This window comes from Trachypithecus francoisi, unplaced genomic scaffold, assembly GCF_009764315.1.
Source record: "Trachypithecus francoisi isolate TF-2019V2 unplaced genomic scaffold, Tfra_2.0 Lachesis_group10, whole genome shotgun sequence".
NCBI classification, from domain to species: domain Eukaryota; kingdom Metazoa; phylum Chordata; class Mammalia; order Primates; family Cercopithecidae; genus Trachypithecus; species Trachypithecus francoisi.
In genome coordinates, this window is record NW_022681455.1 from 129,555,070 (window position 1) to 129,580,306 (window position 25,237).

Consider the following 25,237-nt stretch of genomic DNA (forward strand, 5'->3'; position numbering starts at 1 on the left):
GCCTCTGTGCTCTGCCCGCCCGACTCACCTTCAGGCACCTGGGTGGCCTGGTGGGGAGTGGCCATGCCCAGCCCCTCAGCCCTGGGGCCCTCCTCCTCCTCCTCCTCCTCCTCCTCCTGCTGCTGCTGCTGCTGCTGCAGCAGTGGGGTCCCGCTCACTGCATCCTGCCTGGGAGAGAGTCCGAAAATGGCATCTCCCAACTGGGTTCCTGCCCCTCTCATTTCCTGGGCCTGGAGGAAGCGCTGTTTGCACCACTGCTGCTACAGCTGCCAAGTCAGGCGCATAACTGCGTCGGAACTCATGCCCACTGTCCCCAGGACCTCCATGCTACTGCCATCCCCTCGATGTGAGCAAATGGAGGATGTGGCTCCTGTCCAAATCCCACCTGGCTCCCTCCCTGGCCCAGGAGGCTGCACCTCTCCAAGGCCAGCCAGGGAGGGCAGGGCTGCACCTGTGAGCCCAGCGTGGGAGGCGCCTGCCAGGCGGGGACACGTGCTCCATGTCGGTGAGCTGCATAAAGGGCCGGTGGAAGTAGTGCAGCTGCAGGATGCAGGCCAGCAGGAAGAAGCCGGGCACCAGGATGCTGGAGAAGAGCTCGGACACGCTGAACTGCTCCAGGCCCAGGTCCCCCAGCCTGCGGAGGGTTAGCATCAGCACCCGCCCGGCCCCTCATGGAGCCGCTGGAGCCCTGGGGAAGTGCACGGGGTGCCAGCGCCGCTGCCCCACCGCCCCAGCCTGGACTCACTGCTCATCGGTGAAGCCAGTGAGGTTGCGCCAGTAGGCGGGGAAGTCCTGGAACTGGAAGGTGTAGACGGCGATGAGGACCAGCATGGTGTAAGCCACTACGAGCCACCAGAAGGCCTTGAGGAGCTTCCGCCACAGGCTGTAGTAGACCTGCCGGGTGAGGGGGGGCGGTGAGGGCTGCGGGGAGGGTCCGTGCCCCAGCCCCCACCCTGACCCGCCAGCCACCTGGAAGAGGGTGAGGCAGAGCAGGAAGAGAAACATGTAGACAATCTTGTAGACCACGAGGCGGCCGGCGAAGCTGACCACGATGAACATGCCGGCACACACGTAGATCCAGTACTTGGCATAGACGCCCTTCACCAGCTCCCCCAGGCTCTGCAGCAGCGTCTGCGTCCGCGTGGGCTCTGTGGGCCAAGCCAGGGGGCAGGCGATGGCATCGGGGCGGGCGGGCAGGAGGGCAGCCCCCACCTCTGGCCTGCCACTCACCTGTGTCTGCCACAGTGACCTCCGTTAGCGCAGCTGGAGCCTCTGCCCGCTTCAGCAGCTTCTCTTTCACAAACTGGCGCAGCAGGAGCCAGAAGGTCAGGGTGTAGAGCAACTGCGACAAGAGCGGTATGTCACAGTCAGCTGGGGGGCCCAGCACCCCTCCCATAGCCAGGGCAAGAGCCCTCAGGGAGGCGGCTGGCGCCAGGCCATCTACACCAGCCTCCCACAGGCACCAAACACCCTCTTGCTCACACCCACCCAGAGGCACATGAGCACACACTTCCATACGGATGAGTGCATGGGTTCACACGTACTCACACGCAGTCACACGGGTTCACTAGTTCACATGGGCACAGATCCATGTACACACATGCACACATGTCCACATGCTGGAGTGCACATTTACCCACATGCATGCTCACATATGCCCACAGGCTTATGTGGAGGTGTACACACAGGTGCATGTGTTTGCACACACAGGCTCACAAGTCTCACAAGATGAGACACAACCCGCTGGCCTGCAAACAGGTGACCAGACATGATGCTGGCACCCAGCTCACATGGACACACAGGCACCCTGTGAACACATGGCCTGCACAACTTGTCACTGAGACCCAGGGTTGTGCCAGTGGGCAGAGCCCATGCTCACACACAGCGTCAGGGGTGCAGGGGTGGTGCCCACGCCAACGGGCAGAGTCCACGCTCACAGTGTCCGGATGCAGGGTTGGTGCCCATGCCAACACAAGGTTGTCTGTTTATTTGCTCAACAAACGCTCACTGAGAAGCTGCTCTGGGCTGGCCCTGGGTGGGCAGAAGGGGACCCTATTGTGACAGACAGACACGGATCTACCTTCCTGGCGCTGCTACTCCCCTGGGCAATGGACATTGAACAGGATGATGACCCTGACGGGTCCATGCACCCAGGCACCCCTGGCTGTGGTGGTGCACACTCACCATGGCGCCAAGGTCCAGGCAGGGGTAGCGGGTGTGCTCCAGCCCCAGCTGGCGCAGACTGACGGGGCCCAGGGTGGTGGGCAGCTCAGGGCGCAGGTCCATGGCCCACACGTAGCGCAGACAGCACAGCGTCATCCCGTACAGCAGGATGCAGGGTGAACATAGCATGGCCAGCTGGTGGCGGCTGCGCACTGTCCAGATGAGGCAGGCCCAGAGCAGCAGCACAAAGGTCAGCCAGCTATGGTAGGTGATGCTCCACACCTGCGTGGCAGAGGGGACTGCATGGCCTCCCAGCGCACCCCCCCAGCGATGCCCCACACCTGCACGGCGGAGGGAGGGGGCTGCACAGCCACCTTCCCCCACCCCATCCCACCCCGACTCCCACAGCCGCCTACCATCATGGCGATGAGTGCGCACACATAGCTCTGGTCCATGATGAGGTGGCCCAGGCTGTGGAGTGGGGATGCCTCCCTGGGCTCAGCCCGCTTGGGCCGCACTGCAGGTGGGGACAGATGTCAGCTCCAGCAGGGTGATCTCCAGGCACCCCTCACCCTGACTATGCCCTAAAATTCGGGCCATGGGCAAGCATACAGCAGCAGGGACGGGCCCCTGGTGGCCATGGTGGGCTATGGGCAGAACACACGGGTTCCAGCGGTTGAGCTGACGCCGTTCCCCGAGCGTCAGGGATCGCCCTGCCAGCACCTGCTGTTCTCTGGGCCTCAGTTTCCTTGAAAGGGTGGGGCGCACAAGGTAGCCCTGACCCCGTTTCCAGCCCTGTGCACCTGAAGACTCTCGGGACCCCCACCCCAGGGCCCTGGCTTCACTTGCTTCATTCAGAAACACATTGCAAAATGGAAAATCAAGGGTTAGGGTAAAGAAAGAAAGTAGCCAGAAAGAGCCCCCAGGCCGTCCCAAGGGGCTGGCCAACACGGAGTTCCCAGGCCAGCCCCTGCCCTGGACAAGCAGCCTCCTGGGGCCACCGGCCCACCTCGAGCAGCTCCCAGAGCGAACAGCACAAGACAGTGTAGCCATGTTTTTTGGGGAGGGGTTGGGAGACTGGAGGGCCCCCCATGGGGTCTTGGGGATCAACCACGCAGCCACTCGGCTGCCCTGGGGGTCTCAGGGGTCAGGGACACCGACACATGGATGCCCTGGGCGCCCGAGGAGGCGGCAGGCAGAGGTGCGGTGCGAGCATGCGACAGCGCCAGGCGGTCACCAGGGGGCAGCACCGGCCTCCCCCTTCCCAGCCGTACCTCGGAGTGCGCGGTACTTACCAGGCCGCTGCCGGATGGGGCTCTGGCCTGTCAGCTCGTGCACGATGCAGTTATCAGCCTCCGTGTCGGGTGCTGTGGGCACCACGTGCTGTGGGCAAGCAGTGGTGAGCCATGCAGGGGCTGGCCCAGCGCCCCCCACCCTGGCGCCTCCACCCAGCTGGCTGCTCACCTGGGCAACCTCCCCATCCCGGGGCCACTGGTCCAGCTCTGCCAGCTCCAGCTCCCGAGGCTCATCCCCCTTTGCCGCCTCCTTCCTCTGCAGAGACCAGCACCTTGAGCCCAGACCAGCTCCACACCCCACCCAGAGGCAGGAGGTCCTGAGACCGGCCCCATGGTCTGACCTCGGCCCAGTCCCTAAGGGTGGCAGGTACTCACCTGGCCAGAGGGGCGGTGCACACGGAGCTTGCGCAGAGAGGCCGTGGCGTAGCACAGCAGCAGCAGGATGCCGGGGCTGGCATACATGGGCCAGTCCAGGCTGGTGTTGAGGACCAGCACGTGGGGGCTGGAACAGTTCGCAGGGCCCACAAAGTCCTTGAGACCCAGCACCCTGTCCAGAGAAGACCTGTCACTGCCCACCACCCCGGAGGCAGTGGGGCCACAGGGGCTAGACGGGCCAGGTGGGCACGACCAGGGCGGGAGGAAAAAGGGGCTGTGTGGCAAGCCGTTACCTAGCCCAGATGCCGGCAGGCGGGAGCAGAGCCTGTGCCAAGGGCGTCTGGTAGCAGTAGAGGCAGATGAGATGTCCAGCGCCAAAGCAGCCCACTGCGACGCAGAGTCTGTTGAAGCCCAGAGTGCTGATGGGAAAGTGGCAGGCCCACCAGGTGCAGATGGCCAGGAAGACCAGCAGGTAGACGCTGGAGAGGGCCGAGGGGTGGGCGATGCCTGCGGGGCAGGGCAGGGGCACACAGGGTTGTACCTGACTGGTGCCACGTGTCCTGCTGTCTCCACAGTCCTCAGGGAACTCCAACACCCCTCCCAGTGTGACTGCCGGTGCCCCTGCCTCAGTACGTACCCGCCAGTGCAAGCAGGGTTACAGCCAGGACCCGCCCAGCCGCCACCAGCAGCCAGTGGGCAGTGACCCGGAAACGGGCGGCCAGCCGTGACCTCCGTGTAGTGGCCAGCGTTGCAGCTTCCTGCAGCCCTGCCGGGGGGCTGGCATCCACATCCCTCTCGTCATCATCCTGCCAAGGTCACGGGCAGGGGCAAGGTCAGGTGTATCACACTGAGGCCACCTCTGCAGCCCACATCTGCCCAGCCAGGAGAGCGGGAGGTGGCCACGTCCACAGCTGCCCCTCTGAGGGCCACAGGCCAGCCTCCCTGAGCACAGGCCCCAGCCGTCCCTGAGGTCTGCCTGACACCTTCCTACTTTCTCACTCGAGCTCACAGGCCCTGCAGGCCTTCCTGGTAGCAGCTCTCACGCTGGCCAAAGACCCAGGGTCTGTCCTGGCAAGTCCAGGCACGTGATGACCTTGCCAGGTATAGGCCGACCACAGGCTGTCCTAGAGCACCTCATCACCCTGAACCATGCACCCAGGGAGCAGCAGGGCCCTGTCTGCACCCCGAGGGGTCTCTAGAGACCAAGGGGGCCTGAGGGACATGGCCAGGCTCCAGGGTCTCCTGGGTACCCCTGCCAGCCTTCTGGGTGGCTTGTCTAGACGTTAGGGGTGGTACTCCTGCCCTCCCCGAGCCTCTGGGGAGACAGAGGTGGCCAGCTGCCTAGGAGAAGGGACAGGCCGGCCTGGGGTTGGGGGAGAGACCGGACAGGCCTGTTTTCCCTGGTCCTGACTAAAGATTTCCCAGAACACAGCCGTTTCCCAAACACAGGGGAAAGCCAGGGTGTGGTGGAAAGAACATGGCTCTCGTCAGATGCCCCAGCTTTGGCCTGGCTGCCAGCAGCCCAGTGTCCCCATCTATGACTCGGGGGCTCTCCTGGTGGCTGAGGCACCAGGTGCCCAGGCTGAGAGCACAGGCTGTGGGGCTGGATGCTAGGCACCATCCCAGCTCTGACAGTTTCAGGCAAGTCACTTAGCCTCTCGGAGCCTGTTCCCCTTCTGTCAAACGGGATGGGGGCTTGACAGGACAGTCGAGCCAGACCAGTCCTGTCCTCACAGGCCTCCAGGGCTGCAGGTGCTGCTGGGAGGCTCCAAGGCCAGGGGAACAGGGAGATCAGGGCAGGAGAGGCCTGGACCCTGAGCCCACCCCTCTCAGAGACCACACAGCAGCCGGGGGCAAGGCTGGATCAGAACGCAGGGTGCCATCGCTCACACCTGGGGCTCTCCCACCAGACCTCAGAGCGCCAGGGCTGGGGCTGGAAGGGCTGAGCTCACCCCGTCCACAGCCTGGCCCTGGCCCTGGGAAATCTTCTGAGCAGAGCCGTGAAAAATGAGCATTTCTGGGAGTGGAAAGAACAGAGGCAGCTGCTGTGGGAGGACAGGTGTGAGGCCACCGAGGGGCAGGCCCAGCCCTGACTCGGGGTGTGAGGCCACCGAGGGGCAGGCCTGGCCCTGATTTAGGCCCTACGTGCTGCGGCCACGCTGCAGACGCCCCTCACCTCCTCCAGCGGCCAGCGCCCCTCGGGCTGGCTGGCTGGCACACTCTGCCGCATGCCTGCACACATGTTGTGTTGCTCGTATGTGGAAATGAGGGTCGCCCAGGGGCCCTGCCAGGCCAGGTCATGGGGCTTCTAGATCTGGGTTTCAGAATGGTGTCCTGGAGGTGCCTGGTGCCCCCACCTCACTCTGAAGTCTGTCCACACTGGCCGGCCAAGGGGCAGCTGCATGCTCAGGCTCCCATCACACTAAGACGAAGCTGACCAGAGTCCAGCCACCCAGCCCCTGCCCAGCAGCCAAGCTCCAGGAAGCTTGTGCCCCATGCCCTTGTCAGCATGGAGGGGCTGACGAGGGAGGGGCAGGTCTCTCAGAGGACAGGCAGCAGCACAGCCCCCACAATGACTGGACCCCCTTAAATGCCCGGAAAAGCCAGTTGGCCTCCAGGTCCCCATTCCCGCCTCTAAAATGTGGGTGCCAGCCTTGCTCCATGGTGTGGGGACAGGACAGGCAGGAGGGCAGGCCACCTCTGCAGGCTGAGCAGCTGCACCCGACCTACTATGTGGCTTGGGGAGCCCCTTTCCCTCTCGGGGCTCCTCTGGAAGTTGAGGTCCATGTGCCTGGCAAACATCAGCTGTCTGATGAGTGGGCGCTGGGAGGGTGAGGTGGGAGGAGGCTGGGTGCCTGGGGCAGGGAGTTCATGGGCCAGAACACCACGTGGCCATAAATCCCAGCTGAGCCTGGGGATGGCGAGTGTGGGACCGGGTAGGGGTGAGAGGGGCTGAGCAGCAGTGACGCCCCAGCTCACGCCCTGCCCGTGGGAGGCGGCCATAGCTCAGAGATTCCCAGGGCCAGACCTTGAAGTCTCATAGCAGCTGAAGTTCACTCTGCCTCCCACTCGGAGGACAGAGGCCCTGCTTCAGGCCCGTCGCTCCTGGGGCTGAGGCCCCTGCTGGGGCTGCCCCTTCTCAGCCCGTCTGCAGCGGCTCTCCAGCCAGACCCCCTGCCCAGCACTGCAGGTTCCCACCACCGCGTGGCCTCAGATAATCCCCCCGTGAAGAGTTTTTGTTTTTTTTTTTCTGTTTTTTGAGACGGAGTCTCACTTTGTCGCTCAGGCTGGAGTGCAGTGGCCGGATCTCAGCTCACTGCAAGCTCCGCCTCCCGGGTTCACGCCATTCTCCTGCCTCAGCTTCCCGAGTAGCTGGGACTACAGGCGCCGCCACCACGCCCGGCTAGTTTTTTGTATTTTTAGTAGAGACGGGGTTTCACCGTGTTAGCCAGGATGGTCTCGATCTCCTGACCTCGTGATCCGCCCGTCTCGGCCTCCCAAAGTGCTGGGATGACAGGCTTGAGCCACCGTGCCCGGCCCCGTGAAGAGTTTCTAAGGGCAAAACAGATGCCACCTCAGGGCCTGGGGGTTTCCCACCAGAGGCAGAGCCCGGGCAGAGACAGGTCTGAACGGATGGAACCGCAGGCTGGGCCCCGGGAGGGACGCGGAAGTTCCTCTCCTCTTTAACGCCAACTTACAACTAAAAAGTCTACATTTGTTTTTAAAAGATTAACCCTCAAAATGGCTGAGACCAAAGCTCTTGAATGAGCTCCCTGACACACGGGTGACGCAGCTGCCCTCACCAGCTCCTGCGTATATGGGCTCTGCTGGGTGTTCCTTGCGAGGCGCCCGCAGAGGCCGAGGCAGACAGAGGAGACCACCAAGATGCCCAGGTCAGGGGCCACCAGCCGGATGGCGTTGGGGACATCCTTCAGGTCCAGCCTGCAGACAGCAGGGAGCAGCCACAGTCAGAGCAGGAGGACAGGTGCGGTGAGAGTGCGGATGGAATGTGGGTGAGTCTCCAGGTGTGGGTGGGAGCATGGATGAGTCTCCAGGTCCCCCCTCTCCCGTCCCTCCTGGGTCCTCCCACTTCCTGGGGCCTGAAATGCCCAAGGGAGGCTTGCTGGTTGGGGGCAGGGGGATGGTCTTAACCTTGTGACCCCTATGTGTCTGGAGAGGCTCTCCCAGCGGCTGCCTGCAGAGAAAGAGGAACCCAGTCAGGCTCTGCCCAGCCAGCACCGCAGCCGTCATCCCTGGGGGGTTTCACAGGGACCATCCAGGCCAGACATAAATCAGGCTGAGTAGACTCCCCCCAGGAGACTCGGGGTCACTGCATGGCCCTCTCCCTGACCCCCAGGATGGCTACCCCTGCCCCGCCCCCTCAGCAACTCACAGCTGGGTCCCAGGAGCTGGTCCAGGTGAGGCACAGTGTGCAGGCAGATCTGGAGAGTGAGATGGGCGACCAGGAAGAGCAGGCTGAGGCCCAGCAGTGCCCGCAGGAGGCGGCCTGTGTGACCTGCGACAGAGTGGGTGGGTGAGGCTGGTCCTGGGGACAGGGAGGGGCCCCAGCCCAGGCCACTCAGCCAGACACTAGCCCCCAGCCAGGTCAGAGCTCGGAGGCCTGAGACGCATGCCCGGCATGGACTCAGGACCCCAGCAGGCAGGCCGGCCGGCCCCACTCCCCACGCCTCCCCAGGGCCACTCGTGTCACTATTCTGACAAGGAGCCAGGCACCCTCCTGGGGGTGGCAGCAGGATAGGCCTGGGGCCCACAGGCAGGAAAAGGCCTCCCAGGCTTGGAGGATACCACCTGGAGTTTGCTCACTTATCCAGCAAATATCTGTCACCGTTCAGTTGTGGAAGCAGAGGAAATAAACACCAGGAGAGGGAGAAGCTCCACGTCACCCCAGTGGGAGCTGCAGTTGGGTGGAGACCAAGGCATGGGGAGCGCTCCTGAGCAGCCGTGGCCAGGGTCGGGGGTGGCGAGGGGGCTCCCCCTGAGCAGCCGTGGCCAGGGTCGGGGGTGGCGAGGGGGCTCCCCCTGAGCAGCCGTGGCCACGGTCGGGGGTGGCGAGGGGGCTCCCCTGAGCAGCCGTGGCCACGGTCGGGGGTGGCGAGGGGGCTCCCCTGAGCAGCCGTGGCCAGGGTCGGGGGTGGCAAGGGGGCTCCCCCTGAGCAGCCGTGGCTGGTGTGGGAGCGGGGCCAGGGTGGTTCTCGAGAAAAGTGGGGCAGGCAACTGCTTCCCTGGGGCTGAGGGGCCGCAAGGAGAAGTCGCATCCCTATGCATGGTTCCCAGTCCCCATGGCAGCCCTGGCATTTCAGGCACCTGCTGTGCGCCAGGTTGGGCCCCAGACCGCATCCTCTCTGTGTACCTGCACCTGGCAGGAAGCGGCAGCACCATCCAGTTGCCCAGCAGCCTTGTCCTGCTCCCAGCTGCCTGTGGCCCCACTGGACTTAGCCCCCCAGCAGGGAGGCCTTGGGCTGCAGGGCGGGGGCTGGGCGGGCACGGCCTGTGGCTGGGGGCACTCAGGAGCCCTGGCTTCGCCTCTGCTCTCTGCACGCATGTGGACAGCTCACCCTCCAGCAGGGGTCCGGACCAAACTCCTTGGCCCACCAGGTTCTGAGTCCTGAGCCCAGGGCTGTGGACAGCTTTCCTCTCCACCCCAGCGCCTTCTGGCTGGAGCCTCTAGGCCCTCACCCTGGGGCAGCGACTCCTGTACCACCAGCCACAAGAAAGTGCAGAGCAGCTGGGGCCCTTCTCACAACTTCCTGGAGCTCAGGGACAGTCAGGGTCTGGGTCTGGGTCCGAGGTGGTGAATGTCACCACACACCTGCCCTCTCTCGGCCTCGGGGCGCCAGCTTAGGGCCTGTGTCCACTCTGTTCAGTGTTTTGGACAGTCGGTGTTAGGCAACAGACTTGGGATTGGCCTTGGACACTCAGCTCTTTCTGGAGTGATGACGCGTGACCCACGTCCAAGGCACCCTGCATATCCCTAAGCCTGACCGCGAGGCAGCACTCAGGGATGCCTGGGACCCCCATCCGCACCGCCAGGCAGCTGAGGCAGGTTTGGACCAGCTTCTCACTCACGCCTTCCTAGGGTTGCCCCAGGCCCTGACCTGCTGACCCTACAGCTATGACCTCTGACCTGTGGAGGGAGGGAGGGGTGAGCAGGAGGGAGAGTGGGAAGGAGAAATGGAAAACAGAAACCAGGAAGGGAGGCTGCAGCCCCAGCACGTACAGGAGCCACCACCAGTGGGGGCCGTGCAGGGCTCCTGAAAGACAGGACCTTCCAGGGCCTCCCTGCCCTGAACCCATAGGGGCCGGGCTTCTCACTGCTCAGAACCCCGGGGCCAGGCTCATATGTGCTGCGCCAGCCCCTCTTCAGCAGAGCACAAGTCTGGCAGCAGGAGGGCACCAGGCAGGGGCCCCGCGTCTCCGCCTCTGTCACTGTGGAGTGACAGGAGGGCACCGACCCGGGGAATGGGCTCCTGCCAGGCCTGCCCAGGCACCTGGGCTGTGCGTCCTGCTCGCTGCATCCTCCAGCCTGACATGGAAGTGACCTTGCCAGTGGGGCCCTTCGTGGCACTGGGCACTCAGGGAGAGCACGTGCCATTGCAGAAGGTATTCTGAGTCCTACAGAGAGGGACCCACAGGGCACCTGCCCCATAGGCACGTGGGGCTCCTGCTGGTGCTGTCAAGGACCCCCGGGCACTGAGAGGACATCTGGACCCTTGAACAACCAGGCTGATGGGTTCCCTGCACACACGATCCAGCAGCCTGGGAAGGAAGTGCCTGACCAGAGACCCCTGGGCAGGGAGGGGCTCCAGGCCACCTGGCTCCCGCCCTCCTGCCTTGCCCTGCACAATGACAGTCCAGGATGTCCGTCTCTGGCTCCAACTCGGAGGTCACTGCCTCCCTGTTGTCTTCCTCCTTCCCCTTTCCCTGCCTCCTTCCTGGTTCAGTTCTCGCGCTGGCCCGAGTGTCCTGGTCTGGACGTGTTAGAACAGCTGGGCCATGATCCCTCCCGCAGGGTCGAGGGAGCCGCAGCCGGTCCTGGAGGCCACCCCTGGCTGTGTGGCACGACCGCTCCTGCCTGGGCTGGATCAGACGAGGGAGCTGAGAGTTTGAGGGGCAGCCCCGGAAGAGACACTGCTGGAGACGGGAGGGGCCAGAACGTGCAGAGGGACCGAGGTCCTGCTGCCCTGCCCGGGGCAGGGGGGTGCACACAGAGGCCGAGGGGCACCCTGACACCAGCCCTCTTCTCCCATGCAGACAGCGTGACCTCTAGGGGTCAGATGACTTTCTCCTTCCTCCACCTGCAGCCCCTGCCCCCGCCCACCCCCTCACGCTCCCCCTGCAGGTCCCGCCCCCAAATGCAAAGCTGCAAAAGCCAGGCTGAGCCGAGGGTGGAGATCAGGCCACCTCCTCAGGGACCCACTGCTGCCTCTTCCAGGAGCCCAGGAGGCCCAGTGGGGTCTCCTGCCCCCGACTCCAACTCCCTCCTGGCAGGACACACCCTGCAGGCCACGGCCCAGCTTACAGTGGTCTCTCCATCCTGGGAAAGGGAGTGAGAGGAGGCTTGGGCCAGGGACCCGCCCAGCTCTGGCAGGCAGCCGCCCATCAGCCTTTGTTCCTGAACCACTGTGCGGCCCCGGCCCATCCGCTCCCTGCTGGAGGGAGCCCGTGGGGAACGGACTGTTCTTGCCACCCCTATCCATGGCAGGGGAGGGGCTCAGCATGGCCCTTGCCCGCCCGGAAGAAGGTGCAGGGGTCCAGGCACGGTGGCTCACACCTTTGGGAGGCTGAGGCGGGTGGATCACCTCAGGTCAGGAGTTCGAGACCAGCCTGGCCAACATGGTGAAACCCTGTTTCTACTAAAAATACAAAAATTAGCCAGGTGTGGTGATGGGCACCTGTAATCTCAGCTACTCAGGAGGCTGAAGCAGGAGAATCACTTTTATTTGAACCCGGGAAGCAGAGCTTGCAGTGAGCTGAGATTGCACCACTGCACTCCAGCCTGGGCGACAGAACAGACACTGTCTCAAAAAAAAAAAAAAAGTGCCGGGCTCCCCTTCCAGCTTGTAGGGCTCTCAGGAGGAAGCAGGAAGGGGCGGGGAGGCCCCAGGGCACCACAGACCGGATGGTTGACAGAGCATGGACCTCCCCCAGAGCCGGAGCCCTTGGACCCCTGCCCAGCCTGCAAAGGCCCAGGGGCCCCACCATGGCAACGTCCTGATGAGTGGTCCGTAGACACCACCCCACACCTGCTGGACGAGGGCCGGGCCTGATCCATGGGGAGTGTGGAGCTGCCCTGAGTCTGATCCTTGGGGTGTGCATGGAGCCCCCCGGAACCCGATCCATGGGGTGTGCATGGGGCCCCCCGGAACCCGATCCGTGGGGTGTGCATGGGGCCCCCCGGAACCCGATCCGTGGGACCAGCCAAGGGACCCAGGGTGCTTTGAGGCTGAGCCATGACGCCCACCAGCGACTGAGCCAGGGCTGAGCTGCGGGGCCACGAGAGGGGGCTTTGGAGGCAGAGGATGGAGACTCCACAAGGCTGGCAGAGCAGGGGACCAGTGAGGCTGAAGAGGGTGGCAGGGCCTCCCTGCAGGGGGCATGGTGAGATGGGGGGGTGGTCTCTCTCCAGACAGCAGGGTCAGTCTTGGAGGTGGGTTTTATCCTAAGGCAGGCTAGGGCTTCTGAGTCCCTAAATGACAAGCAGGTCTCTGGGAGCCAACCCCTGTTGGCTCTGCCTGCAGCCCTGCCTGGAGCACCAGGGTCTGTTCCCACTGCCCCAGCCCCTCTCCTCCCTGCTCAGTCTGAGCTCAACCTCCAGCCCTGTAAGGGTCAGGCGGACGCCTACAGGGGGACCAAGGCCCGGATGGCGTCAAACCTTCCACCAGGGCCACGCCAAGCCCAGCAGCTGCACAAATCATAAAGCCTCGGGCACTCGGCTCGGGCAAGCCTCACACTTTCCTCTCCCTCCTGGAAAACTGGGCAGTGTCTCCATCTCTGAAGGGCCCCTGAGGAGGCTCAGGCAGGGAAGTCCTCCCGGGTCCACTCCAAATCTTCCCAGCCCAGCTCCTCCCCTGGCCTGGCTGGGCGCCTGACTTCCCTCACTGCCGATTAAAGGAAAGTGTTTCCAGTTGCGCCCGGGGCATGAAATATTTACGGAACAAACGGGGAGACGCCAGGGGCCCAGGAACAGATAGAACCGGCTCCACAGAGCAAAGGGGAGGCCCAGGATGGGGACCAGGACGGTGAGGTGCCCAGCCATCCCCAGTCATGCATCCTGGAGAGGTTTGGGCCTCAGGTCCCAGCGACTCCCAGCACTCGGCTGCACTGGGCCCCTCCCCGAAATGCCTCTCTGCACCCCTGAATTCTACCCGTGACCCAATATCAGTGCCTGCGCTGGGCACAGTGACTCACATCTGTAATCTCAGCATCTTGGGAGGCTGAGGCAGGAGGATCACTTGAGCCCAGGAGGTGGAGGCTGCAATGAGCCATGATCATGCCACTGCTCTCCAGCCCGGGAAACCAAGCAAGACGCCCGCTCAAAAAAGAAAAAAAAAAAAAAAGCCAAGCACAGTAGCTCACACCTGTAATCCTGGCCGAGGCGGGTGGACCACCTGAGGTCAGGAGTTCAAGACCAGCCTGATCAACATGGTAAAACCCCTGTCTCTAAAAAAATACAAAAATTACCTGGGCATGATGGTGGGTGCCTACAATCCCAGCTACTCGGGAGGCCGAGGCAGGAGAATCCCTTGAACCCGGGAGACGGAGCTTGCAGTGAGCCGAGATTGTGCCACTGCACTCCAGCCTGGGTGACAGAGCAAGACTCCGTCTCAAAAAAATAAGTCAAAAAGACCAGTGCCCACCCCAAAGCACCCTGAGCTAGAAGGGAGCCTGTGGGATGCTTCCAGCCAGATGTTGTGAGGCTGGAGGGTGGCCTCCCACCTGCAGCTGGCAGAATGATGGACCCCAAAGATGCCTGCATCCCAGCTCACACACAGGGGGGAGTCCAGGCAGCAGACAAAAGCTGCTCAACAGCTGATCTTAAACCAGGGAGGTCAGCCTGGATTAGCCGGGTAGGCAGATGGGACACAGCCACAGGGTTACCGTAGGGGGAGAGGGAGCAGGAGACACGGGGTGTGATCCTGACCCCACCCCACCGGCTCTGGAGATGGAGGGAGGGGCCCCAAGCCCAGGAAGGTGGGCGCCTGGAGCAGCTGGAAGAGGAAGCAGATCCTCCCCAGAGTGCCCTGGAGAAGCGCAGCGCGGTGGACACCTCACAGCCACGGACAGGCCCCCATGCAGCCAGCCTGCTGCGTCCAGCACCTCCCGGAAGCGTGGTGCCCAAGAGCGTGTCCCCACAGTCATGCCCCCCGGTCCTGCTTGGCCTCTTCTCCGCCCTCTGCTGGGGAAGGTCTCTTGTTCGCTCCACTCGCCCTCCCTGGGGACCTTCCTTCCTTTCAGCCGCTCTTCACCCTCCAAAACCCAAAGGCCAGCAGAGAGCCCAGCCCCACCCACATTTGGCCCATGGCCTTTGGGGACACGTCTCTGAGTGTTTGTTCCAAAAACCGCTCTCCTAAAACGTAGGCACAAAATGGACATGGCCCGCACAGGGCAGGTAGGTGACACGTCACAGGATGGAGGGTTCGCCGCTACCCTCGTCACCCAGGCTGCAGGCTTGGCGCGTGGCCTCACTGCCCTCTGTTTGGAGGATACGGGAGAGAAACACAGTCCTGGCCTAGCTCAGACCCCAAGGTGTTCCCAAGGCGGGGCCCCAGCTCCCCCCCAGCAAGTGGGTCAAGGTCAACTGAGGTCCAGCCCCACGGCGGGCAGCGGGAGGGCGGGAGAGGCGGCTGGAAATTCCAGGCTGCCAGAGCCTTAGCAGGGAGGAAAAGTGCCTGGAGCCCACAGGGAGAGAGCAGTTGGGGCCCACCCACTCCCTGGGGCCTCCCAGGGGACACAGGGACTCCACCCCATGGCCCCCTTTGCCTCCAACAGCCCCTGCAACATGGATCAGAAAAGATTCTGAGCTTAGCTTAGGGTCTACGATTAAAATAAGCAGCTTTGATGGCTGGCGTGGTGGCTCACAGCTATAATTGCAGCTACTTGGGAGACTGAGGTGCGAGGATTACTTTAACCCGGGATGCGGAGGTTGCAGTGAGCCAAGATTGCGCCACTGCACTCCAGCCTGGGCGACAGAGTGAGACTCCATCACAGAAAGAAAAAAGAAAAAAGAAATTTCTCTCAGGACCCCTCACCTTTCACCCCAGGACGGTTGAAGGTGAGGAAAGCTGTATGAATTCTGGCCCCAAACGAATGTCCACCCCCTCCCACCCTGAGAGCACGGACGGGGTCCCCTGGCCTTACCTTGGAGGCTGTGCCGGGTGGGGCCAGGGAACCAGGGCAGCAGCAGCAGGAAGAGCAGGTAGACCAGCGAGAGCCCGCTGAAACGGAGCAGGCAGGCTGCGGGGAGATGGACGTCAGCTGCGTCACCAACAGAGGATGGCCAGCCCCCACCCCAGAGGACAGCGTACCCACGGCCCAGCTCGTCACACCCCTGAGGCCATGTGCCCTGTGAGTGCTGCCCTGGGTCAGAGCCACGGAAGCCCCCATAAGCTTCCGTACGCATCTCATGCACACCACGCCATGGGCACCAGCCTCCCAGTGGGGCACTGAGGTTGTGGCCCATCTTCCTACCTTGCTTTTCTTCCTTTAATTTTTTTTTTTTTCTTTTTTTTTTTTTTTGAGACGAAGTCTCGCTCTATCACCCAGGCTGGAGTGCAGTGGCCGGATCTCAGCTCACTGCGAGCTCCGCCTCCCGGGTTTAGGCCATTCTCCTGCCTCAGCCTCCCGAGTAGCTGGGACTACAGGCACCCGCCACCTCGCCCGGCTAGTTTTTTGTATGTTTTAGTAGAGACGGGGTTTCACGCTGTTAGCCAGGATGGTCTCGATCTCCTGACCTCGTGATCCGCCCGTCTCGGCCTCCCAAAGTGCTGGGATTACAGGCTTGAGCCACCGCGCCCGGCCGCTTTTCTTCCTTTAAAAATGCTATTCTTGGGCCAGGGGCGGTGGCTCACGCCTGTAATCCCAGCACTTTGGGAGGCCAAGGCAGGCGGATCACTTGAGGTCAGGAGTTCAAGACCAGCCTGGCCATGGTGAAACCCCGTCTCTACTAAAGATACAAAAATTAGCCAGGCGTGGTGGTGGGCACCTGTAATCCCAGCTACTCGGGAGGCTGAGGCGGGAGAATCGCTTGAACCTGGGAGGTGGAGGCTGCACCGAGATCACGCCACTGCACTCCAGCCTGGGTGACAGAGCAAGACTCCATCTCAAAAAACAATCAAACAAAAAAATGCTATGATTCCTGCACCCAGCACGTGTCTGGGAGCCCTCGCACAGGTGTGGGGCGGTGGGACACAGTGTGCCCTCAGCCCAAACGCTCTACGTGGCTGCACTCGCCACAGCCGCCGCACTGTGTCCCGTGTCTGCCCTCCTGCCTCTCCCAGAAGGTCCTGGGGCCTGGCCTCCCACCCTCAGCCTGAGAGCCTGGCCAGTGTTTGGATCAGTCCCAACCACACAGCTCCCACCCGGGGTTTGCACTGATCTGATAGGGTCCGGAGTCAGGGAGGCCGTGCCTGCCACGCTCTAGCCAGACCTGCTTCCTCCTAAGAATGTGAGGTTTGTCAGGAGATGAGGGGTGGGACCTGATGTGGTATCCTTGCAGAGGACCTGGGGGACCACTCAGCCTTTCTGGGGCTACCGGAGAGGACACTGGGACTGGAAAGGCGCCTCCAGCTGCCTGAGGGGCACCAGCAGTCCACCCTCCACCCTCCAGCCACAGGGCCCTGGTCAGAAGGCTGAGGAAGGAGTCCACAGTGAGCTCAGACCCGTGTCCAAGCGAGACCCCTGGCTGCCGCTCCCACCATGACCCCAAAGTCCCAGCCAGGGTGTAGCCAACAGGGTCCCTCCATAGTCTGCTTCTGTGCCCAGGGGAAGGCCATGTGTGCCACCGTCTGCCCCATCCTTGGTGCCACAGGAGCTCCGGGAAGTCTTCTGGAAGGAGGCCCAACCCAGCCTAGCTCTCACCTTGACACCCGCCTGCCCCTCAGTCCCCAGGACCCGAGCCTCACCCTAGACCAGAGGCACGGAAAACGCAGGGTGAGTCAGAGGAGGCACAGGCAGAGGAAGACCCCGAGCTCCACGGACAGCATGGGAGGCCTGGCCTTTCAGCCTGGGGGGCCTCCAGGCCCGTCTCCCCATTGGCACCATGGGGTTGATGCTTGCACCTGAAAGGGCCAGGGGCGCATGGCAAACTCAGCAAGCAGAGCCCCTCCCTTCCCACCCTTAGCAGCTTCACCCTTCCACCCTCCCAGAAGCAGACACAACAGGTTCACGCTCGGGACTGCTACGGGCTCAAGGCGGCCTCGGCTTAGTACCCGCGTCGCAGAGTCCAGGGCTCCGCCCGCCCTGCTGGACACAGCAGCCTTCCCCAGCTCCCCCAGGAGCCCTCCCTGAAGTTAACATCCCCTCTTCCTCCCATTAATGCATCAAGCATAGCCATCGGCTCCATGCTTTTAAATCTACAGTTTTTTGATGATTATACAAAATCAATAAGATCTGGCCCAAGAGGCAGCAGGAAAATGCATTCATGGCAAAGACTTCTGAAGTTCGCGCTTGTTCCCTAGAGCTGCACTTTTCAGCTGGGTGGGTTCTGCCCCAGCCCTGTCCCCAGAGAAGGCGGCACCTCCCCTCTGCACCTGTCCGGCCAGGTGGCAGCCATCCGTGCGTCCATCAGAGCAGAGAAGCTCACAGTCTGACCTGCCAGGAATGGCCAATGCTGAAGAAGTTCAGGTGCACCAGGGTTGGGTTCAAAGCCCGTGGCAGGGCGCCCTAGTGTGGCGTGGACACCAGGCAGGGCTCCTGGAGGCAGAAGCGTAGGTCCTGGGGATGAAGGTCACCAGACCCTGAGGCTGTGGGGAGGCCAGTGAGGTACCGTGGGTGCGGTTTCCTTTGGGAAAACGAAGACGTTCTAGAGATGGGTGTCGGTGACAGCTGCACAACTATGGGAATGTGTTTACCGCTGCTGACCTGTGCCCTTAAATGTGGCTAACATGACAAACTTTAGGTCAGGTGTGGTGGCTCATGCCTGTAATCCCAGCACTTTGGGAGGCCAAGGCAGGCGGATCACTTGAGCCCAGGAGTTCGAGACCAGACTGGGCAACATGGAGACCCGATCTCTACAAAAAAAATACAAAAATTAGCCAGGGATGAAGGTGCATGCCCCTGGTCCCAGCTACTCGGGAGGCTGAGGCGGGAGGATCACTTGAGCCCAGGAGGCTGAGGCTGCAGTGAGCCATGATCATGCTGCTGCGCTCCAGCCTGGGTGACAGGGTGAGATCATCTCAAGAAACAAACTATAGGCCGGGCGCGGTGGCTCAAGCCTGTCATCCCAGCACTTTGGGAGGCCGAGACGGGCGGATCACGAGGTCAGGAGATCGAGACCATCCTGGCTAACACAGTGAAACCCCATCTCTACTAAAAAAAAAAATACAAAAAACTAGCCAGGCAAGGTGGCGGGCGCCTGTAGTCCCAGCTACTCAGGAGGCTGAGGCAGGAGAATGGTGGGAACCCGGGAGGCGGAGCTTGCAGTGAGCTGAGATCCGGCCACTGTACTCCAGCCCGGGCGACAGAGCGAGACTCCGTCTCAAAAAAAAAAAAAAAAAAAAGAAACAAACTATAAAATGGCAAGTTTTATGGATGTATATTTTGCCAGAATAAAAAAATAACCAGCCCCTGAAATCTGCAAAGGATTGTCAGAAGCCAGAGCCTGAGGCTGCAAGGGGCTGGGGCTGGAGAAGAGGCAGGTGCAGGGGCTGAGGATGGAGATGAGGGAGGGCCTGGAGCCGGAGGCCTCCCTGACGCCCTGCCCTTGGCCGAGCCAGAGGGGAACCTTGAGGGGCAGAGTGGAGTCAAAGGCAGAGGACGATGGAGGGCGTGGGAGGCACTTTGACAGGGGTTCCCCAGCAGCTGAACGTCACCTGGCAGGGCAAGTCCCCTGCCTGAGACCAGGACCCCCCACAGGCCTGCCCTGGGGTGACCAGCAACATGCCCTCCAGAGTTTGTTCACTCATTCATTCATTCATTCATTCATTCAATACCCAGCAGGTCCCACCAGGCAGCAGGCTTGGTCTAGGGTCTGGGGACATGGTGGACACTTGGACAGAAAGCCAGTGGTGGCCACTCACCAACAACACAGACAAGGAAAAGGCTCAGAGAGGCAGAGGGCTACTTAGCCCAGAGCCCACCCGCCGCCCCCAGAGCCCACCCACTCGCCCGGGGATGGGCTGAGACAGGCGGGCCCTGGCTGGTCTCCCTGGCGCCATCTTTTCTGTCAGCCTTGCCGCAGACACCAAGCAGGGGCGGCCTGAGGGGTGGGATGAGAAGGGGGCTTGGGGTTACAGCCCAGCCCACCATTCCTCCCATTATCTGGCCTTGGGGTCCTCGGAGTAGCTGGCAGGGCAGGAGTGAGGAGCAGCCAATGCTCCAATCCCCCCATTTTCAGATGGGATGGGCTCTGAGAGGGGAGGCGCTCCTGAGAGTGGTCAGGACCCAGGCCTAGGTGTCCTGGCCGCAGGGTCACGGCTTTTTGAAACACTCCTTGTATTTACCTGTGTAGTCTACGCGGCCAGCGGTGCTGTTGGACGGTCTAAGTGTGTTGATGTGGCCTCAACTGTGACTTTGTGGGCTAGAGCCAGAGGGGGAGACACCAGAGCAGGCTGCCTGGAGGCGGTGGCATTACTTTTGGCCTTGAAGGCTGGCTCCAACTTAGGGCAAGTCAGAAGCTTCATGGATCAGGCTCAGGTAGAGAAGGAAGAAATTCAGCCAGAGGAGAGGTGGGGCCTGAGACAATCCAAGGAGCGAGGACAGGAACCTGCCCTGCCCTGTGGCTCCCACGTTCCTACCAGGAGCTGCCCAGGCTGGGCCTGTGACGCCGTGAGGATAGTACACCTTTTCCTGAGTCAGCAACAATGGGATGGGGTCAGAGAGAGCGGTGGCTCCTGACCCCCAACCCCTCGCCCCACCAGCACACGCCTCTTTGTGGCCCACATCCAGCCCCTCGGGAAGCAGAGAGCCAAGCCATCACCCATCCACAGACCCTCATCCGACAGCTGAGGGACGCACAGCCGGGAGGGGAGAGGCTGCCCCCACGGTAGCTGCTGGGCCCCTCAGTGTCCAAGGGCTGGGCTGGCCTCTGCTTTCAGTGGGTGCTGGCCAGGAAAGCCACAAATGCCACATGGTGGTAACCAGGACCACACACTACTCCACCGGAACATTCCACACAGAGGGCTGGACACCACCCACTCCCACTTGCCCACAGAAAGACCTGCCAGGGGGATGTCAGATGCCTAAGCCCTCCCGCCAGGATGCCCCTCCTGGGATGAGACCGTTGCAGCTGGCCCACACCCGGGTGGGAGAGGAGAACCTGCCAACCCTCGTTCCCTGTGGCGATCGAGGAGGAGCCGTCTGCTCTGAGCCTGGCCTCCTCTAACGTGGGCTGAACCAAGCCCGGTGAAGCCTGAAGGACTGTCACAGGGAGGGCTGCCGCCGGCTGGGCCTTCCACAGCCTGGACACCTCACACATGCTCCCTCCAGGAGCCACGCAGAGACCCAAGGCCAGGATTTTGAGCCCGCCTTGAGCAGGGAGTCTCCATGAAACAGCCGGTGCAGCCTGTGTGTGACCCCACACTGCCGGGGCCCGCAAGCCAGCGCTGGCCGAGAGCAGGAAGTGGTGCAGAAAGACCGCGGCCAACACTGACAGGTGACCCGGGACCCACAGGAGCTGAGGCTGCACAGCAGAGCGGGCAGAGGCGCGTTGAGGGCACCGTGTGAGCCAAGGCCCCAGTGCGCCATCCTGCTCCACGTCTGCACAGGAGCTGAAAGCTGGGACTGGAGGGGCCCCAGACCCAGCAGCTGACCCTCCCACCCTAGGACACCTTTTGTGCCCCAGAGAGGGGAGGCCTAACCAGAGGGCAGACGCACCCGCGGCCATCACGTCACCGCTGTCCCCGGTGCAGGCACGGGGCAAGGCCTAACCAGAGGGCGGCCGTGCCCACGGCCATCACATCACCGCCATCACGTCACCGCTGCCCCCAGTGCAGGCACAGGGCTGGGCAATCTGTCCTATATAATCCTGTGGCACTAGACGAATACCACAACTGTCACCCCCACTTTGCAGATGAGGAGATGGAGCAAGCCTGGGACGCGGCAAACAGCCGACACCCCCGCCCCCGTCATGTGGCTCGAGCCTAGCTGGGTGCGGGGACAGAGTAACTTTATTTAAATGCTAATCTGGTGATTAACCCCGGGTCTGGGAATGCCTCCAAAATGTCTAGTTGATGTATCATATTTATGCAGGAACACCTATTCCCTGGCATTCATATGCAGGAAAGAAAAAAAAAAAAGAATGCCTAGTCCTCGTAGGTTTCCTCCTAAACAAACCTGAGGCTGCAGCAGGAATCTGGCCACCCACCTGCCGCGTTGCCAGCCACCTGCACATTCCTCCCAGCGCAAGATACGAGCCCCAGGTCAGGCATGTGGGTTCAGAGCTCTACCTGTCTCAAGGCTACCCGAGGCCATGTTTCCGTCTGTAAGTTCCCCTCAGTAAATAGCCCAGAACCAACATACTTGCTCTGTCTGCCTCCTCTATTTCCCGGCTCCTTCAGTATCTGGGTGTTGCTTTGATTATACCACCTTTTCACAGAACAGTGGCACCTGCCCTCGAAGCCACCACCTCCAAAGGGGACAGAGTGCAGGAGGCACCACCAGAGGACGGGGGCCCCAGGCCAAGAGCTGCAGAGCAGGCCTCAAAGGAGAGCCTCGGGCGGTGGACAGGTGGGGACCAGGTGGGACCAGCAGGTCTGAGACAGTGGTGGTCAGGAGTTAACCTGGCCAGCAGGTCCCGACATGAGAAACAGGGGCCAGGGGGCAGGGCTGTAATTCCTGGGTTCCCAGCACAGGGCAGAGCCTCGGGGCGGGGGGGGCCACCCAGGAGCCAGGACAGCAGGGGAAGCGGGGGGGCGCCCAGGAGCCAGGACAGCAGGGGAAGGGCGGGGGGGGGGGCGCCCAGGAGCCAGGACAGCAGGGGAAGGGCGGGGGGGGTGGTGGGCGCCCAGGAGCCAGGACAGCAGGGGAAGGGCGGGGGGGGGGGGGGTGGGCGCCCAGGAGCCAGGACAGCAGGGGAAGGGGAAGGAAGGACAGGGGCCTGGAGCCCAGGTGTTGCCCAGTGCTTGCGTCCAGGGTCACAGGACTGAGCGGTCAGAGGTGTCCTCAGTCATGGAAGGGGTCACACACCAGGCAGGGAGGAGCGGCTCTGCAGCCGCCATCTGGGAGCCTCGAGGGTGGTCTACGCCCTCGGGGTGACTGTCCACTCCTCACAGGCACCCGGCCACAGGGAGGGCGTGCAGGACGCCCACACACCCAGCCCGATGTCCACCAGGAGCTCAGTCTTAGGCATGGAGGCACCTGCCTGACCTGGGTGCCTAGAAGGATCCTAAGAGGCCCCTCCACAACCTGGAGTCGGTCGCTCCACCCTGGGACGCTGGACCCACCAATGGCCGGCACTGGCCGCTGGTGCGGCTGGGTGGGCTGATGGACTGTAAGGATCTCCAGTGTGACATGTCCTCAGGGACCACACCCACCTGAGTGCCGTACAAAACTGGTGGCTGGGGCTGGGCACAGAGGCTTACGCCTGTAATCCCAGCACTTTAGGAGGCTGAGGCAGGCATATCACCTGAGGTCAGGAGTTCAAGACCAGCCTGGCCAACATGGTGAAACTAAAAATACAAAATTTAGCCTGGCGTGGTGGTGGGTACCTGTAATCCCAGCTACTCAGGACACAGGCAGGAGAATTACTTGAACCTAGGAGGTGGAGGGTGCAGTGGACCAAGATCATGTCACTGCACTCCAACCTGGGCGACAGAGCAAGACTTCTCAAAGGAACTGGAGCCATGGGCTGGACTGAGATCCCATCTCCACCTTCTCCAGGGCTCAGCTTCCTCACCTGGGAAGCAGGAGAGCCCGAGGGTTGGAGTCCATGATCTGGGTTGGAGTCCTGGCCCTGAAGGAGCCGGGCTGTGGGGTGGAGCAGGGCAAGCTGCCACGGCTAGAGGCATCACCCTCCTTGGGTCCTCCCAACAACCTAAGGGTGGCACCATCCCATCCTACAGGCAGGTGAACCGAGCCCAGCACGACCCACAAGAGACTTAAGTCACAGATAGGCTCCCCAAGCAGCCTCAGCTCCAGCAGGTGCCCCAGGAGGCAGGAAGGGTCTGGGCCAGTTAACACAGATTTCACAGACTCCAGCCAGCCCCAGAAGGTGCCACAGAAAGGCCTGGCTGGACATCCCTCTGCCACCCTCTGTTCCTCTACTTCTCTGCCCAGACCTAACTGGCAGAGAGGATACAGGGCTAGACCAACAGGCCCTCCGGGGTTGAGGGCAGAGCAGCTGAATCCCGGGAGGAATCCCCAGGAGCTTTCTCAGCCATGTGGTCCGACTCAAGCCCAGGTGGGTTCCCGGCAGTGGCTGCCCGGCCTCTCCTCCCACAAGGGGATGGCCATCAAGGGGGCAGCGGCCCTCTCAGCCCGCGTCCTTGTGCACTGAGACCAACTGTGGCCTCAGACCAGTTCCTTGGTCTGGCACTCAAGGTTCCCACCACCTTGGGTCCCCTTGTGTCAGCTGACCCTGTGGGCTTCCTGCCACTCCCCAACAGACCAACATCCTGCTGCATCGCAGCCTTGGCCCCAGCAGTGCCCTGGCCTGGTGGCAACCCTGGCATCTGTGAGCTCTGTCACCACCCATCGTCACTCAGTCATCCCCAGGGCTCCTCCTGCTGTGACGCCCGTCACACCTGGGGCTCACAGCAGCTCATGCGTAACTGCTTCTCCCCGAGCCTGTGACAGGGCAGTGCTTGGAAATGCAAGCCCACCACCCCCACTCCACAGGCACCCACGGACCCACGAGACACAGCAGATGCAGGAACAGCCTCAGCACCCACCTGCCGAGTGGGCCGGGCAGCAGGGTGTGCGGCGGAACACTGTGTGTCATGTCTCTCTACGTGCCCTGTAAAATGACACCACTGCGCTCCGGCCCTGACCCCTCACAGCTGCTGAGATGACCACAGATGAGCCCAGTCTCCTCTGTCTTCGTTTGTTCATTTATAAATCAAGGACCGTAACTCTCTCCTCACAGGACTGTTGCAGAGACAAAAGTGCCTGACACATAGCATGAGACAGCAAGCGCGCACCAAGCTCTGCGGCACTGCCGAGGGATGGATACAAGCCAGAGAGTCAGACGCCTACCACTCCTTTTGTGTAAAACTGAACTTCTGCATGTCTAGGATACATAAAAAGGTCCAGGAAGATCTGCACCAAGCCGCTGTGTTTGTCCCTGCAGAAGAGGTCCTTGGTCCCTCCTACCCACAGCATTTCCCTTTTCTACAAGGGGAATGTTTTCATGCGTTGCTGGAGTTACCAACAAGTGAACTGGCCCAAAAGCAAAAGGACTGGAGGGAACAGATGGGATGGAAGCAGGCAGGCGGCTCGGTCCAGCCTTCCTCTCATCGGAGGGAACAGAAGCTGGGAAGGACGTGAGTCGTCTGAGTCCCCAGAGCTCACAGCGGCAGCCACAGGACTAAAACCTGGGCCTCCTGGCCGGGGCGGGCACTTTGCTAGGTCTTGACTTCTTTTGCTACCAGCTGAGCATGGGAAGCTCCAAAAAGGGCCGGGTGAGGGCGGGGAGGAGTAGTTCACAGATGACAGCTGCCAGGCCAAGACAGCTACAGGGAGCCGGGGTCCTGGTCCAAGCCCCATCTGCCCTCCCCCCAGCCTGCTCCAACTCCTGCAAATGCACTCTCTGCCTTATTTGGCTTGGAAGAGGAACCCATAAACACTTCTGTGCTAGTGCTTATGCCAGTGGGCGGGGCCGGGCAGAGGAGAAGAGGAAGAAGAAAAGAGCAGACGTGGTCTGGGCAGCTCCCGGCGGCTGCTGCTCTGCCCTGCTCTGCAAGGGAGCCTGGTGGGCCTTACCTGCCATGACCCCAGGCAGAGCACAAAAACCAAACCCAGACCCAAAGGGGCCATGAGGGCTCAGACGGATCTCACTTTTACGGAAGAAGGAGGCTGGCAAGGTTGGCCCAGGGGACAGGGGGAAGCCAGCCGGCCCCCAGATGCCCCCCGCAGCCTTCACAGCGAGGTCTATGGTGAGGTTCACGCGGGCCGAATGGCCTACCACCCCACCGCCTCAGCACAGGAGCCTTGGAGAGCAGGCAGAGGTGGAAGCTGTGTGGGGAGGGGACATGGGGGGCTCCCCTAATGGAGGCCCAGCCTGCCCAGGC

At 62.2% G+C, this 25,237-nt stretch overlaps 1 protein-coding gene across 4 annotated transcripts in view; it reads right to left on the reverse strand.

The window, feature by feature from the left end:
- The window catches only part of PIEZO1 (piezo type mechanosensitive ion channel component 1), a 67,590-nt gene that overhangs the window by 17,855 nt on the left and 24,498 nt on the right, over positions 1 to 25,237 (reverse strand). For 3 of the 4 annotated variants that reach the window (XR_004439070.1, XM_033219331.1, XM_033219330.1), the window contains exons 2-17: positions 15,213 to 15,308; positions 8,227 to 8,349; positions 7,986 to 8,028; positions 7,637 to 7,775; positions 4,471 to 4,639; positions 4,127 to 4,340; positions 3,834 to 4,005; positions 3,628 to 3,714; positions 3,459 to 3,546; positions 2,580 to 2,680; positions 2,185 to 2,445; positions 1,231 to 1,342; positions 970 to 1,148; positions 746 to 894; positions 452 to 634; positions 29 to 168 (exon numbers count right to left, since the gene is read on the reverse strand). Coding sequence is in view for 3 of the 4 variants with exons in the window: in XM_033219331.1 (XP_033075222.1) it covers positions 29 to 168; positions 452 to 634; positions 746 to 894; positions 970 to 1,148; positions 1,231 to 1,342; positions 2,185 to 2,445; positions 2,580 to 2,680; positions 3,459 to 3,546; positions 3,628 to 3,714; positions 3,834 to 4,005; positions 4,127 to 4,340; positions 4,471 to 4,639; positions 7,637 to 7,775; positions 7,986 to 8,028; positions 8,227 to 8,349; positions 15,213 to 15,308 (2,256 nt within the window). In the remaining variant the exon portion in view is untranslated. Of the gene's footprint in view, positions 1 to 28; positions 169 to 451; positions 635 to 745; positions 895 to 969; positions 1,149 to 1,230; positions 1,343 to 2,184; positions 2,446 to 2,579; positions 2,681 to 3,458; positions 3,547 to 3,627; positions 3,715 to 3,833; positions 4,006 to 4,126; positions 4,341 to 4,470; positions 4,640 to 7,636; positions 7,776 to 7,985; positions 8,029 to 8,226; positions 8,350 to 15,212; positions 15,309 to 16,939; positions 16,944 to 25,237 lie in introns of all 4 variants that reach the window. The other variant, XM_033219332.1, reaches the window with a different exon arrangement.